The sequence below is a fragment of the Pygoscelis adeliae genome, unplaced genomic scaffold, assembly GCF_000699105.1.
Source record: "Pygoscelis adeliae isolate BGI_AS28 unplaced genomic scaffold, ASM69910v1 Scaffold189, whole genome shotgun sequence".
NCBI classification, from domain to species: domain Eukaryota; kingdom Metazoa; phylum Chordata; class Aves; order Sphenisciformes; family Spheniscidae; genus Pygoscelis; species Pygoscelis adeliae.
The window spans coordinates 199,109-216,245 of NW_008825543.1; the positions used below are offsets into that span (position 1 = coordinate 199,109).

The window sequence follows — 17,137 nt, forward strand, 5'->3', positions numbered from 1 at the left end:
TGATATAACCAAGATACAGTGCTTAGGATAATAATAACTTAGCAATGCAGGGTGATTGTTCTGTATACGTACAAACTTCTTTGCTTCCTCAAGGGGAATTGTGTATTTTTGGTGTGCTGTTACAATGTGGTCAAGAAGCTGATGTTCCCCTGGTGTAAGTTCCATCTTCTCTGGGATCTGTTAAAAAAATAAACGAATCAAGTGACAAGGACTTAGGGAAAAATAAATTATTATAAGAGATATTTTAAATAGAAAAATATCCCACTTTTCCAGATCTTGTTGTAGATGATACGTGCTTACTATTCAATCCCTCATCTTCCAGTTTTATGTTGCAAAGAAAACTGCTCTTTTGTTTGAAATTCTTCCTGAGTCGCTTTGACTTGCACTGTACTTCAGTCAGCAAACCTGCGAGGCATGGAAGTGTGTATCAATGCATATATTTTCAAATAATTACAATTTGAAATAATCACTTTTATAGATAACACGTCGTCCATCACAGGAGCCATCACCTATAAGGAACTACACTTCCTAAAGAATATGGCATTGCGTTATTCATTAGGCAAGTTAGTGTTCAGTATCTACCAAAGGCCTGAGTGTTTGCAGTCGTCTTATGTTATCTTGCTTGTGGCTCTGTGACATACAAGCGTGAGAATTTTTCATGAAAAACTATTGTGCAATTTTTTAATTTTTTTTTTCCAAACACAAAAGCACATCTTTGTATGCTTACTGCTGTCCTGTCAAGGCTCAGGATATTTAGCTGTCTCTTGTTAGTACTTTCTTTTTTTTCTTGTAATGTCTTTGAACATCAGTCCTCTTAACTTCAGGAGATACTTCCCCAGCATTGGTTGTTTCTGCAGATGAAGATGCTACAGGTGCTACAGACTCCAAAGTTAAATTTTCCTACAGCTAAATGAAGTTTAGACCAATACCATTTATCTCTTATGAGGAGAAGGGATTGACTTTGGAAAAAGTTTTATCCCAGTTGATTAGTAAAGTAGCCAGCATGGAAGGAACACTTACATTCTGCTAGCATTCCCACAGCTTTACACTTCTTCAAGCGACATTCCTGACATTTCCTTCGCATATACATGTCCATTTCACAATGACCACCATTCTTGCATCGATATACTGCATTTTTGGTTATGCTGCGTCGAAAGAAGCCTATAGACAAGGATCAGGTTATGACTGAAGGAATCTAAGGAGCTTTATCTCATAATGATTTAAAGAATTAAAGTGTCTTTGGGTTTGTTTTGTTTTTTTTTTTACAATGGAAGCATTACCTTGATTTCAAATTTGCATTTTAACAATATAGTTATGTCTTGTTCTTTCTGACTAATATTAATCACTGTTTTCCCTACCTGATCAAGACAGCTCCCATATAGCAAGTTAAAATATAAGTAGCAAGTAATTAATTTTAATAATAAGTAACATTAATAACACTGAAGTAAATCTATAATAAATGGTCATGAGAAGATCAGCACTTGCTTAAACAGACACTATTCTAGTGAATAATCAATGCAAAAATCAGTTGCATGAAATGCTTATATTAAATACCTGCTGTAAAAGCATTTCTTCAAAAAGTGTTACAAAATGTGAATCTGTAGTAAGTGTGTTAGATAAAGGGTTCCTTAGGTAAATTACGATCCTCTGTAGAAACATCAACTTAAAAAATAATGAAATCTGTTTGCTTAAATCACAGATGTGGAACATTATGTTGAGCACTGTGGGGCCACTGTCCTGGGTAAGACACAGATCAGCCTGTTCTCCTCTTACCTTTACAGCCTTCGCAGGTAAGTGCATTGTAGTGATAGCCTGAGGCCTTGTCACCACACACAACACACAGCTCCTCCTGTCCCTTCAGTCTCAAAGAAGAGTGGTTTAATCTTGGCCGTTTTAGTGCTTGGTATCCACTGTCATCAATGTGGGGAGCCATGAAAGGGGGTTTGCTCAATTCACAGCTGCCGATGATACACTGCCCGTCGCCATACTGAGAGTCCAGGCCGTATGTGCTGTATTGGGACTGAGAAGGTTGTGACTGTAATACTGGGGGGGGAATTTGAACTGTTGAGTATTGGCAGTAAGGCGCAGTCTGAAAATCGGTGTCTTGCAGCTGATAGTTGATGTGCTCCGGTAAAACATCTAGATATAGAAGGAATTGAAAATGAAATAAAAACCTGAAGAATATCTCGACATCAACTACTTGAAAGTTTTAAAATGTTTTATAGATTAAATATGTAATCATAAATATTAGAGGAACACATTTTCAGAAGGGCAGTCTGACACTTTATTTTTAAATGTGCTACCTGTAATGTTTTTAAGTAAAATCTTAGATGTAGTGAAAATGGTTTGGTAACAGTTTGGGCAATGTCATGTGGGTGCCGCTGGATTCTTGTTAGTATGTAATTGAATATCGCTTGCCAACTGGTGATAGAGTTACCTTTTAATTTTACACTTAAAGGTTGACTTATTAGTTGCCCACATTACAGAAGAGTATTTTCCTATCAGTAAGTGAATTTATTAATGAGTGGAATGTTTGTATTGATACATATTTCAGGCATAATTTTGAAAATGTCGCACAAGAGTCTGAGAAACAGACTGGTAAAAATTACTGTGATGGGAGTCTTAAAGTTTAAATTCAGTAGATTAAAAAGCAGAGGCTTGTTTTATTTAGTATTTTTCCACATACAATCCTTTACAGTTAAGAAATTTCACTTTAGCAAAATGTATGTACAGAATTATGAAGAGAGCTTCTTCCTGCCTTTCTGCCTGTAGGGTTTTAATTTTATCCAACCCCCCCTTAAATGTACACAGCCGTATTGAAGAAAGCTTGTGCAACATGCATCATGTTTCATTCTTCCTTTTGGGTTGTTCAAATCTCTGTAAAAACAAATTGGAAAGCTTTTTTTTTAAGCAGTTTGGAGGTCTTTTTAATTGGGCTGTGGGTCCTGCTTTTACTCATCCAGAATCGAATTAGTTATTGCAATTATAGTTCTGTAAGACATAGAATAACCATTATCTATTCATAATGTATCTGGAATACTGTAATAAAACCTGTATCTTCTTCATGCAAGTTAAAGCGAGACAGCATCAGTAATGTTTATATGAAATGATCAGTCAGCATAATCACATTGTGTACAAAAATCTGTATGAGCACATGCTAGTATATTTCAATACACTTTCAGTATGGGCTTGATAGTCAAATATGTAGCTTCTAAGAGCTTGTAAAAATAAACTAAAATGAAGAAAATTATGGGAATCTCCACAGATGTTCATTTTACTATACTGCTTTTTCATAATATAACAATTTTGCTTTACTCACCGTAATACTGTATGGGCTCAGGAAGACAATACCCATCAGGTACAGTGACAAATGTATTTGCCATATTCTGCTCCCAACTGCACTGTTTCATTCACTTTGCTATGTGATAGTCTTTTAAGAAGGCAACCTAGAGAAATGGAAAAGTAAGAGAAACATCGTGTGAGAAAGAACTGCTAGGTAGGTTTAGCTGCAGACTAAAACCAAAAAACTCCAGAATATGAAACATTTTGCAGATCATAAGAAAATCAGAGGTATGTGCAAAGTCACATAATACTTTCAATGAGGTTGCAAAACATTTGATTTTCCTAATAGTATGGATTTAGGATGGAGTCTGTTCCTAAATTTCCAAGTTATATTTAGAACTGTTTTGCTCCTAATTTTACATGAAACCATGTGGAGGCATCAGACTAATCATTGGTAAATTCTCTAGTTCAGGAAGAGATTAAAAGGAGCTTCACTGGGTAGAAAAAACTTGCTTTCAGAATGAGTTAGGGCATTTGCACTAATGTGGATGTGATGGATGTTCTGTTTCTGCACAAAGATGGGCTTTTAGTGAATTTGCTTCATTCACTTTTTATGCAAATTTGAAGCAAGTAAATATAGGAAAATAGCCTGGAAAGGTGAGCGTAGAATATCTCTTCTTCCCCATGTAACTACTCTTTTACTCAGTAAAAGTCAGCTTTGCCCCACTTAAGCACGGCCTAATTTACATTAGGTTCCAAATTTAAGAGCCTGTATTCCTTTACGAGTACAAAGCATCCTGTGAAGACCAAAAAAATCAATCCAATATAGGATGTATTGCCCCCTAGAGAGCTTTTCTCTGTCCCTTGATTATTGAAGGAGCCTGGGCTCCTGGTTGGGTGCTTTGACATTTACCATAAAGTGTACTGAGAGCTTACAGTGACACAGTTGGTGCAGAATAGCTGTTGTGCTTTGAGATCAAAACTTATCTTATTTTTCAGTAATTTCACTTTACAGAGAGGTTCTGAAAAAGTGTGTTCTAAAAAGTCTTCAAAGAGTTTTGGAGAAAAAAGAATGTCTATATGGACACTAGCATCAGCTGGGTTTGAGTTTACATATGTGTATAATCTCTGGTATTGTTTAGCAATTGAGCGGTAATGGGGTAGCCAGCCGTTAGAGAAGTAAGTAGGAAATATTTTCCTTGCTCCCTTGTCCCTCTGCATGTGTGGAATGTATGAGAGTGTCACTGGTTAAAAGTATGTTGTATCTGATGCCCACTGAATAAGAACTGCCAGTGAACTACTCATAGGCTTTCCCTGAGCAGATGGGAAAGACAGAAAAGATGAAAAAGGCAAGTAAGTATTTGGAAAGTATAGAAAATCAAACTCCTACGTGTGCAACAGGATTCCCTGTATATGCCTCTTGTAGAATTTACAGCAAATTGGATTTAAAGATCTTCCTTGAAAGACTCACATGTTGGGTTTTGTGCAATATCTGTGCCTAGCTACAGCTGAGAAAATGAATATATCATTTCAGGGAATCTGAATTGAAGTCATGTCTTTCTTGAAAGATACACATCCCTTCCCCCCAAACTGGACATATCTTTGGAACTGAACACTTTCTCTTTGTGTTGTCAGCAGAAGGTGAAAAGATGCAGTGAGGCTGGAATGCTGATTTTTTTGTTATCTCTGCTAGTAAATATTTGTTTGAAAGAGAAATGACTCACTGAATCATGAGGTCCTTATCAGTTAGATCAATTTGGCCTGGGCAAAGTCTACATTTTTCCCCAAAAATGTGTACTTGCTGAAGAAATGTGTTTCTGGATTCCAGTAGTTTCTTTAAATAAAAATAGTAAAAGAATAGAAGCTAAAATAAAATTACACTGATCCAGTCTGATAAAAATGTTGTATTGGGAGTATGAAGTACATATTACCAAATGCAAGGTGGTCAGCCGATTAAACATTCTAAATCTTGGGAGGAGACTTTCATTAGGCAAAGTTTCCTCAATTTAGGTATTGTATGAGAATGGATTTGAGGATTTAGCCCTTCTTACTGATTTTTATGGCTAATAAAAGTTACCAGTTGCAACCACAGAATTCTCAGCTTAGAATGAGACTTTGTAAATTGAAACTCTTAAATTAAGAGAATGTTATAACAGTATTAATAGTAAATCCAGTGCTTATTTGAGGAATGCTATATTGCCTTGAAATGAGACTTAACAGTCATGCCTGTGCATGAATGTTAACCGTTTCATTTTCTGACACTTGAGAATTTAATGTTAACAAGCTTGTTTTTCGAATATAAAATAGCATTGGGCTTTTTAAAACAAAAAATATAAAGAACAGGATAAGATATGTAAGGAAGGAACTTAATTTTCTAGGACAGGAAAGTTTTGATTGTTTATAAGATTGACTGTCATAGTCATGTGTTACAACCTTTTCTCACCCTTTATATATGAGTCAGTCAGCAGTAGGGAAGCCTCCTCCCAACTTTAGGAGTCGCTGAAATTTCATGATGCATTATGTGCTGGTCTCTCAAAAGTTCAGTAGCCATCCCTAATCTCTCACACCTCACTGGGAGTGAACCATGACCTAAAGGACACTTCTTCAGCCCACACATACATTCATTAACCCTTTGCCATGCAGGCAAGTACCTTCTGCATGCACATAAAGCTTAGCTACACACTGTGAAGCTGTGGAATCCTTGACAGAATGTAGCATGCATGCCCAATTGTAATTTTCAAAACAATAACTTGGACAAAGTTGAAATAAGATTGGAGTAAGAGCTTTGGGTGTTTGGGGCAGTTCTAGTCATGCCATTCCCAAACCAAAATATTTTGTGCCCATTTTTCTCTTTTCTCTGTACTCAAAATATAGCCATATGTTTTGCATACGTGTGCTTTAAAAAGGAAGCAAAAAAAAGAAATATATTCCCAGAGATGATGCATAACAGTCTTTAGCCTAAAAAGTGGAAATAACTGAAAACAAAAGAAGATGAATTTTTCAATAACTTGTTTCATAGAATCACAAGCGGTAACACAGTTAGGATGAAAGTCTTTAGTCCTTAGTCAGACATACTGACCTGAAAGAAAATGTTGTCTGCATAAAGGCACATGCTGTTCCCTGCTTTTCCTTATTCTCAGTTACTTCTGAGGTGCTATTTCTGCTGGGTATTTTCACATGTGAAATCGTGACCATTTGGGAGGGGGGGAGTGTTTGTTTGGTTGGTTTTAATTTTAAAAGCCTCTACAAGCAGGAGAATTTTTTTTTTTCAGAAGAAGATGTGACCTAGACTCTATGTTGCTTAAGCACGTTTGAAAAAGTTGTACTTCTACAGGCTTAGTTTTGACACTAATCAGTCTTCTGAACTAATAACGTTCAATATAAACTGGAATGTATGTTGGTTCAAGGGGTTGGTTATTCATCTAATACAGAAATTCAGCAACATTCAGTTATTAGTCCTAACTGAAAGACTTTTCAATTTATCAAAGATGGGAGACATTAAAGAAAAAAAAAAGCCGTTAATTGATAATAGTAAAGTAGAATCAGAAACCAGTCACTTAACAGAATGTACGTGTTCAGACTAGAATACATACTGTACATCTATGTATTGCTATTGGTGGTGAAAGATGTTGGTTTTATCATTTTTATTGCTATAAAATACCATATCATAAAGTAACATATGATCAACTTATATTATTAAATTTATTAAGATGCAAAACATAATTCTTGTAGAAGAGGCTCCAGAGAGCTCTTTAAGAGGTATGTATTGACAGTACTTTAACTGCTATCGTAAATATTTTGACAGTTGAGTCATAGGGAAATTTCTTGTTTACAGGGAATTTTAGGAACTCAAGCTGAAGGTCTTCAACATTTATTTAACACACCTTGTGGCATGTTAATGATCATGTAGTGGAACTAGATAGCACATTTCAATCTCAGTGTTAATCACTGTACTTTTTTTGCTTCTGGAAAGCATAGCTTAACTTTTTAATTTGTGAAATTTAAACCAAAACCTGAAAAAAAGTTTAACTGAGCACAATCGGTGGCAACTATACACGATGCCAGGTGATATATAATCAGTTTCACTCAAGCAATTCAGTAGTCACTGATTACTGTAATTGAAGAATGATTTTGCAGGGGAAGTTGTAGGATCACTTGATTGATGCTATATGCAGCTTATATGCATTATTAAGGTTTTATCTGTTTCTCCCAGTTTTAATGTGCCAAGAAGCTCCCCAAAGCTGCTGTTTGAAGAAATCCCCCTTCTCATTAAATGTGTTCCTTCCTTGTCATATAATAACCATAATAGGAATTGGTTTATTTCACTAATGGACTGTGTTGCAATTATCTTGAAATCTTCCTTTGGAATTGTTACCCCATGAATAATTGTTTCAAAGGTATAATTTTTATACATTGTAAAATAACAGGTTAGAGGTTGTTTGAAACATTCAGTTTTCCAGATACTTTGGGGAAGGGAAACAAATAATTTAATTTAAAAGTCGTTTTACTTCACTCTGTATGTCAAAAGAAGTACTGTCGGAACAAATTATTGGCAGTAGGATACCAAATTTAAAAATGTAGGTTCTCTATTTTCATTTAGTCAGCCGTTTAAAAAGAAAGAAAAAAAAAAAGGAAAAAGAAGAAAAAAGCCTAATGCCTGAAATATTTTCACATGGCAAATTGATTTATGGCTAAAGCAACAATTTATAATCCCAGAGCATTCAGAGAAGTAAATGAAATACTTACGGTAGTTCCAGAGAGTTTCTTGCTTCCAGAGTTGAGTCCGCTGGGCTGTAGCACTGATCCTAGCTCTGAGTCCAGCTGGAGCAAACTGGGCCTTTTCCCTATTTATCAGTTTCTGTGCATACACTAGGCTCCAGACACTCCGCAGAGCAATGCTACAGCTCTGAGACACAAACTTCCCACACAGCCTTTTCTGGGGTCGAAGCAAGGGCAGCTGCAAGTCCACATAAATCAAATAATAACTGGGTCATCAGGGACAGAGGCCATGGGGACCCTCACGTCACTATTTCCCAGAGTTCTCCCTGTCCAATTACTAAATATTCTGCTTTCTTGGTAGAATTTAAAATTCTCCCATTTTGATTGCTTAACATTGACATGTCTGAGTGTTAATGGGTAATGTTCATTTCCTGGGCAGAGAAAATATTGCAATAGTATTATTTGGAGATATCTACATGACATAATAATTGAATTTGGAAACACTTGATTAGCCCAGTATCTCCAAACACAAAACACTTACCTTGTTCTCCCTGTTCTAATTCTGACATACCTGTGTTGATGCAGCACAGACAGGGCTCATGCATGCCCCCATAACAGAAAATGATTGTTAGCAACTTTTGTTGCCACTAATTTTGTAAAATTTCATTCTTAAAAACCCCAAGTATTTCCATTATTAATAATTTCTAATAAATTAACCATTACAATTTGAGGTTTTCATCATTTCCTAGATACAAGATGTGATCTTTTGGATAGGGCATTTTCTTGTTAGGTATCGTGTCATTATGCTTGCTCCCTAACATGATGCACAGCAGGTTGCAAACATATTAACTCCAGAAGGAGGTCACTTTTCTTCTGTGTAAGAGCAATTCTCGATTTACCTCAGGAAGAAATGGTTCTGTTCTATACTTCATGGAATTAGATGGCAAAGGGAAAAACTCATTTCCCGTTGGTTATCTTACAGCAAAGTCACTTAAAGTAGTCTTTAGGGACAATAGGTTTTCATGGATCTGTGGCACAATACACAGCAAACTGACATTACCCTTCAAAGGAGAGTCATATTTGTATTCCATAGGCTCCAGAGAAGAACAGGCTACTCATTTCCATGTAGTGTGGCACCATTTAGGAATCTATTAGTCATTGGAGGTGGAATGGTTGAGTCTGGCTTTCAGGAACAAAAGAGATTGACTTACAGATGTTATTTGAGCATCTTGCAGGTCTTCTTGAGCTTTCAAACGCTCTACATTGATAATGTGTGGTGACAGAGGGCTGGAATGCATAGATTATGCAGTAGACACAAAGATAATGATCTTGTAAGTTTAATTATGATCAGCATTTGTCTTCCTGGTAAAAGCAGCCTTATACAGCAACTTACTAAGATGTCAAAAAAACTTCAGTGGTAAAAATGAATAATTTACAATTGTTAGAACTAATATTTTTTTTCATAGCAGCATCTCTTTCAGATATACCATTGGCTTTTTCATCCAGCTTTTCAGCCTTTCTCATGAAAGTTGGAAAAACAAGCAGAGGTTTATGAAGTATTGCCTTTAGCTTTTAAATACTACTGACTTTTTTTTAGTACTTTTTCTGATAGTAGATACCTTACTGGTAAGCTGTTCAAATGGACCTATAGGACGTGAGTATTTAAAGCCTATTGACTTTGGGAAACTCAAGTCTGAAGCCCAGGTTTTTAGAAGGTATCTAATCCCCATTCTGTTCAGCATTATAAAACCTAGCGGATTCAGAGCAAATTCAAGTTCTAAAATAAGTATATTAAGAACCTAAAACTTAGTTCTAGTAGAAATTAACTGCAGTACCACGTTAAGTATTAGCCCATGGTCATTTACTCCAACCCACATGCTATCTTTGTAGCTGTGGTAATAAAACTATTTTGCATAGTCATGCAGTGATTCAGACCAGGTGACTGGTCCATGTTAAATACATATATTTACCTTATTTTAACAGATCACTTCTCCTATTCAAAGCTTAGCGTGACAGTAAAAATGGGAGACCTGAGAGCCCACTTGAGTCACATAAAGAACTGCTGCAAAGAAGAGGAAAATAAACTGTTTTCCATGCTTGTAAAGAATCAAGAAATAAAAAGCTTATTTAGGAGTAAGGAAGATTTAAATTAGATACTAGAGAAAGCAGTTACAGTGGTAAAAAGAGCACTGGAGTAAGTTGCCTGTACAATCTTCATCACTGGATGTTTGATAGTTTGGGCTACCTGATAGAACTTATGAATTGTTCTGAGTTATTTTGATCTGTAAAGGAGGAGAAAAGACTTTTGAGATCTCTTCCAGCTCTATTTTCTGTTATTTTTCCTTACATACGTCAATTTTGTAAAACACTGATAAAGTCCCTGATCAGTAACATGCCTAGTGCCATTTTAATGGGCAAAGGAAATAATCATGTACTTCAAACACGCTTTACTAGAGGTGAGTAAACAAAACGTTATTTGTAGATATGGCCTGAAAATCTTAGCTAAACAAGTTCATGTCAAGAGCCATAATCTAAAAGTGCCACTGAAGTGGAGAATAAGGGATACACGTTTTCCATAGAAAATGATCAGATCTGATGACGTTGGTCTGACCTGAACACCTTGCGTTGCACTGCTTTTGTAGCCTCACTTCCATCATTAGTGTAATCTGTGAGCTCCTGTGCAGTCTAGTCTACATAGAATGTCGGTGTTTATGCAGTTAGATCTAAGAATTTGATGAGTGCTGAAACTGCAGATCAAGAGCGAGCTTCCCTAGATCGATACCTGTTGAGAGAATTCATTTTCAAGCTAAGCAGAATTCTTTGTTCATCTGAACTAGAGATTCTAGATCTCTCTAACTTGTTTGGTGTCTGAATAGTTAAAGGAAATTGTATCTACTCCAGCTGGATCTTCTCTACATAACTGACCCGTTCGGCTTGATCTGGTATTGGATTGTTTATGTAACTTCAGTAATTAACCACTATCAGCCTCATTAATGAAACATAAACCACCTCTTCTGCTCATTTATAAAGCATTTGTCAAACAAAACTTAAACAAAGGGCAGAATCTCAGCAAAGTAACAGTCCTTCAAAAGCTACTGAGACTCTGACTACAAGTCATTACGGTCACTTTGTTGTTGTTTTTCAGTAAAAATGAAACAGAAGTGATGGCATTGTCTATTGCTTTTGGCTAACTTTTCACAAAAACATCTGAGATCTGTCACGAGGGCAATGATGCCTGGACAACTATTTTGGCCATTTCAGTACAAAATACTGATGTTCCAGCTCATTACTGTAAATCATTAAATGATGAAAGCAAGAGTCAAATACTAAACAATTGGGAGCCTTTGGAAAACTAATTGCTGATTACAGTAATCGTTGTTATATGTGAGTTAAAGGTTATATTGAAATATAGATTATTTCATTATAGGATTACGTCTCTCCTGTTAGTAACTGTTCTTAACAATATTAAAGTTGAGTATTAACAATACAGCTTATGTATTAAAATGATCTAACTTAATCTTTACCTATGTTTGTTTTAGAGAAATAAAATGTTTTAGATGCATAAAATACACTGGCAGATAAATACATGCCAAAAATTTTGTGTTCTGAGAGCTACTTTTATTTACAATTTGTTAAGGAACTAATGAAAAAAATGCAACCCTTCTGTTCACCCTCTCTTCTGGATTATTTATTAATCTTCAAAAAGTGCAGTGGTTCTGGCACTGTTAGGATTTTCTGCATGGCATGGATGAACCTCAACCCTGGGTGAGAAATGGCACGAAACCTCACGACTAACATTTTTGCAGGTCAGTGTTATCTTGCACTGCTGACTCTCAACAGAGAGAAAGTTTTAATTTGAATAGGATGGGTATCTGTTGTATGTGATGGTTTTGATTATTGGATCACATGTTCCAAGATAGTATCAGGTCCAGAAGCTGCAGTAGTAGGAAGTTGTCCCTTGTTGTATTCAGCACATTTCACCAACAATTTGGATGCAAAACTGGAGGACAGGCAAAGGAAGTCTGTGTGGGAACGGTACTATACTGTATATAGGCATCAGCTATGAGAAGGGTTGCAAAGAACAGAAGAGGCATGGGATTGTCTGTCAAAGATGACCTGGTTTGTTTTATGTTGTTGTTTGCCTAAAATGTAATTAACCTAGAATTTTGAGAAACACGTGCTTGTTTTGTTGTCATTATTTGCCTAGTTTGCCTGCGGCAGAGAGAGAACCTTGGTTGGTTCACTTGAAACTTAAGAATGTGAGCGTAGTAGATCAGGGACTACGTTTTTCTGCATACATGTATGGCTTTTGTTGGATGGGGCCCCAGCCAGACTGAAGTGCTTAAGATCCAATGTAATACTTCTAATGATGAAACAAAACATAAAAAAGATGCTATTTGTACTACAACTTCACCCAGTACTTCCCCCCCTTCTGTAGGTTTTAAACGTACTCATTTTTGTAGCTTCAAGCAACAAGGTTTGTGTGTCATTTCCTTTGAGCGCTGGTTTGCAAAACTTTTATCTTCCCTACTTGTAGCTTTTTAAAGCAGAAATTTGCAAAAATTAAAAAAAAATAGTCTTTACAGAGCAAAACTGTATGTTTCAGCAGAGGAATGAGAGTGAGACTAGCGAGGGAAATTTCACCACGCAGCACCTTTCAACCTGAATGTATATAGTGTTCAAATATGAAATTATTCAACTATTCCCCCAAAAGGGGTGACAAGGGGGATCTATACAGTGAACAGCTCCCATTTAGCATTGTAGAGCATGTGTTAATTCAGTTGGTTTAGTGTTAGATAATATAAATACTCTTCTGTTTTGCATCAAATGTATCAGACAAATCATCATAGTCAAATTAGAAGAGAAATAACTCAGGAGAAGATGAAAGTTCTCATTAAGTTCTTCAATGCTTTCATGGGATGAAATTATGGGAGACCATATCAGACCAGAGAGGAAAAACAATTTTGATCTTTTTAAGACTGATTTTTTTTTTCTTAGTCATGAAGTTGTTTGTTAGTTTAACTATGCATTTGCTTGCAGGCTTTTCACAAATCTTGAAGAGCTAAACACTTGACTTATGTTGAATTTTAATAAAAGAGCCAAACTGCTTTAAACTTACTTGGAAATCTCAAGACAGCCTACAAAATGTTCCTGTTCCTTCTGTGCATTCTCTTAAGCTTGGTATGCAGGGCAGTCCCACTACCTTAAGGTAGACTAGGTACTAATAAGCCCATCTATTCAACACTAACAGAATGTATGGGTATCCTTACATCTCCACCTTTCAATACCCTGTGCCAAATCTATGTGTTTCCCCTTGGCAGGCAGACCAAGATTTGTCAATAAAATGCTCCAGTGCATCGGTATTCAGCAAGGCACAATGTGGAAGAAAGTAAAGATATCAGCTAAAGCTTGATTACAATCTCCTGCAATGATCTCAGAATTGATAGTTCATAGAGAATACTTGTAAATGTAACTTTAAGCATTGAGGTTCTTAAATGACTGTACTTCTTTGTAGGTACAGCAAAGAGAAGCCAAGTCCTGGACCTGATTTCCATAAAGCAGAATATCGTGACACTCTGTATTAAGCATTACAAAATAATTATTGTGGAATCCCTTGGTCAGCATTTTATCAGCAGTGGAGTCTTGCTGCTGGGAGACTGAAATAGCTGGATATATCCATTTATCAATGATAATGTTTTCCCTTTTTTCCAGCCTGGATTCCATCTTAAGGACATTTGTTTTAATAGTAAAAAGAATATTAGACTCATAAATGTAAATGCTGTGGTGCAATGGGTGACTCTTCCAAGATTTATCAAAGCAGGATAATTAAGATGAACAATAAGACTGAGTTTCCTGGTAATAACTTTTGTCACAGAACGACTCTGTTTTATGCAACAGTAATCCACCTTGAAGTATAGGCTAGGAAGTGCAAGAAGAGGATTCACTTGGCCTCCTGGTCTGTGAGTCTCTGTGCTACAGGTTTTGTTGAGGGCAATACCAGTGAAAACGTGACAGTAGCTGATGACGGTATTAACACCATCACTTAATTTTAAAAGCAAGCAGTCAAAAAGTGTTGGGGGGTGTGGTGTGAGAGAGAAGTCTGTTTTGCTTTTTAATCAAGCTGTAGCTGCTGACATATTTGGCTGTTAGACACCCAAGGAAGGACTTGTAGTAGAAATGAGAAATACAACGTTCAGCTTTTGAAAAGCTAATGTCTGTTGCATTACTACGTGAGACTTGCTCTTTCAGAGACTCAGCCAAAGTTTTTCAAACTGTGCTGACTGCACTTATGGTTAACATAATTTTACCCGAAACCCAAGAATTATCCTAGAAATTTGCCCTTTATTCTTTTTTCTACCTCCAGCATTTAGATGCCACTCAATCTGTCACAGATGTTGCCATTTTCTACCAGTCAGTTCCTCTGTGCATTATTATCCATCATTTACTCCACTGCCAGTTTCTGGATAAGTTATGGGTGTTACCTGGTGCACATTGCTTTAACATCCTCAGTACCGGTCCCTGAACTTGTCCCAGGTTTACAGAGACTATGTTGTGCTCAGGATTCTGTGCTATGTGTGTTACCAATCTCTTTAATTATTGTGTTATCTTTTTCTGTGCTTTTGATCTGTCTAGATTTCTTTCCTTTTTGACTTTCCTACTGTGAGCAAGAACCTCCTCAGCTGTACTCAGAAATGCGATGTATTTATTCCATCACAGGATGGATTTAGGATTTTTCAAAGATGGCCTAGAAATGGTTTTGGTTCTGTAGCAGCTTCGCTGTTTTGGAGAGCCTCAATATGCTTCTATCTAGCGTATGCTTTTCCTGCTAGAACAAATCCATGTTCTGTTTGACAAAATACAGCCATGTGGTTAAGAGTTATTAAAAGCATTAAAGCATTAACCTCTTGTAACCTCATTTTTCACTTTGTACACATACATAAGTATTTAATCGAATTGAAGTTAAACACTAAAAAGTTTGAGAGGCCAAATTTATACATTCTCTTCAGTTTATACAGAATTGATGTGATAAGCCAAAGGAATTATAAGACACCACTACTCAGAAAATGCTCATCCGTTGATTTGTTTAAGCTCTGTTGCTACATACTAGAAGTTTTGGTGACAAGCATTCCCAGCATTTAAATCGAGGAGCTTTGTCCTACTGGGATCCGATCTGTGTCCTGGCGCCACACTAGCGGGGCAAGCCACATCCTTGAGCGAGAACACAAGACTAAGCGCTGTGTGGTGGTAGTATCGTGGGCTCCCATCTTCTTCTCATTCTGGTATTTTATTTCAAGCAGCCAGAACCCCACAGAGGGATTGCACCGATCCTGAAGTGAAAGTCTGATACAGCAGTGCTGGCCCTCGTCTCCCTTGCTTGTCTCTACTTGGCATGAAAGGCCAGGATGTCATCTCCGAAGCCAGGGAAAAGCGAGTATTAAATCATAAGTATAAATGCAAGGAACAGAACAGGCCAGAGATTCAGACATACAATCCAGGTGCAGCTTCTGCTGAGGTGTAATGATCCTTCATGCTGCCCAAACAGGTTGTTCCTTTAACTGACTTCCTAGTAGATGTGAATTGGAATTTCCAGTGCTGCGTTTCTAAATGGCTCATTGAATGCCTCCCTGCTGTAAAGCTGAATTAGGTGGAACCTTAGAGACTGCATGTTTGATTTCACAGGATTTCCTTATGTTGAATAAGGTGAAAAACGGGAGGATACTGAACTGGTACACATATATCATTCCACATAGGTATATCAGGCCTACTCCTGTGTGGCTGCTCAAAGGCTCTGCAAAAATTGATGTACTGGCAGAGGCTTTAAAGGCAGCCAGGAGTTGGGAGTACAGGCAGAGTGAAGCAACAGTAGGTGCTGAACTGCACAGGTAGGGTCATCTGAGGATATAATAGTGGGGACAGATAGTGGAACAGGGGAAACGAGCATTGGCTACAACCTAGGGATGGCATGTCTATCTTAGGGCAATCTTTTGCCGACTTGTTCCATAACCAGAATGGTAAACACAGTAATATTTGTCAGTTTTCCAAATGTTCATGAATCACCCATATGAAAAAGGAATTCTGATAACAAGTTGTCTTAACTTTTTAGTGTTCTCTAATAAGAAAAATAAGGAAGGACCAGAAGGTAGAACATGCTATAAAGCATGGTTTAGACCTTTAGTTCCATGCAAATTACTATAAAGCAGCATTACATTTCCCAGATTTGCAAAATATATCCCACACTTTACTAATTAATCTGATTCTGAAGAAATACTCCAAATGCAGCTGCTTACTCTATTCTCTTCTGGATTATATGAATGTTTTGAAATTGTTGCTTATATAAAATTATCTTATTCAGCACTTCTGCACTAGGCTTGATTATCTCTGGGATCATAAAGAAACTTTTATCTGATAAAGCATCCTAGATTTTTCTTATGTGTCTGTCTGGGGATTTAAACTTGGAAGATGACTCAAGTGAAAGGGAGTCCTGTTAAAACATTATTGTTGAAAACATTATTAATAAAGTTGGTAATATTAAATAAAAAAAGCTTTGTGGCACAGTTAAGCAAAGCATCAAGGACATCACAGTAGCTTTAGTTAGCAAATAAGTATCAAAGAAGCAAGTCAGCATTACAAAGCTTGTTATTTTAACTTGAGTAGAGGATGTTTACTGTTAAAAGGGACAAACAAGAATATTAGATAAGATGACAGCTCAACAGATCTCAGCCCAGAATTTACCACACACTGTTTAAGGGAGTATTTAAAAAGATAACCAGAACCCCCTTGGGTCAAGGGTGTATGCCCTTCTGCAAACAGGCTGCACTGCACAGCGCAGCGTTCGTTTGAACCAGAGGCTTTCCACCTGGCTTTCCTCTCCAAGAGCCACGTCGTGAAACGCTCCCGAGTCACCACGTCTGAGAACACGGATCTTTGAGCACCGCGTCCGCGTGAGAGTTCCGGCACGGGGAAAACGCGCCACGTTGGGGTTCTGTACACAGAAGCGCGTTAAAAGGGTGAAGACGTTAACCCGACGTAGATTGCTTCGTAATGCTGGCTCCCTGGGGAGGTGGGCGTCCCTACCCCCCAGGAGCCACCCAACAACAAAAAAAGGCACGCGGGCCCTGAATTTTCCTCCTGGAGG

General features: G+C 37.2%; 1 protein-coding gene across 1 annotated transcript in view; it reads right to left on the reverse strand.

Moving 5' to 3' along the window:
- Window positions 1-3,410, reverse strand: part of LOC103923541 (bile acid receptor-like) — a 6,466-nt gene extending 3,056 nt beyond the window's left edge. The window contains exons 1-5 of the mRNA XM_009331914.1: window positions 3,320-3,410; window positions 1,774-2,139; window positions 1,021-1,161; window positions 266-405; window positions 73-177 (exon numbers count right to left, since the gene is read on the reverse strand). Coding sequence (XP_009330189.1) covers window positions 73-177; window positions 266-405; window positions 1,021-1,161; window positions 1,774-2,139; window positions 3,320-3,410 — 843 coding nt within the window. The remainder of the gene's footprint in view (window positions 1-72; window positions 178-265; window positions 406-1,020; window positions 1,162-1,773; window positions 2,140-3,319) is intronic.
- Window positions 3,411-17,137: the final 13,727 nt, after the last annotated feature.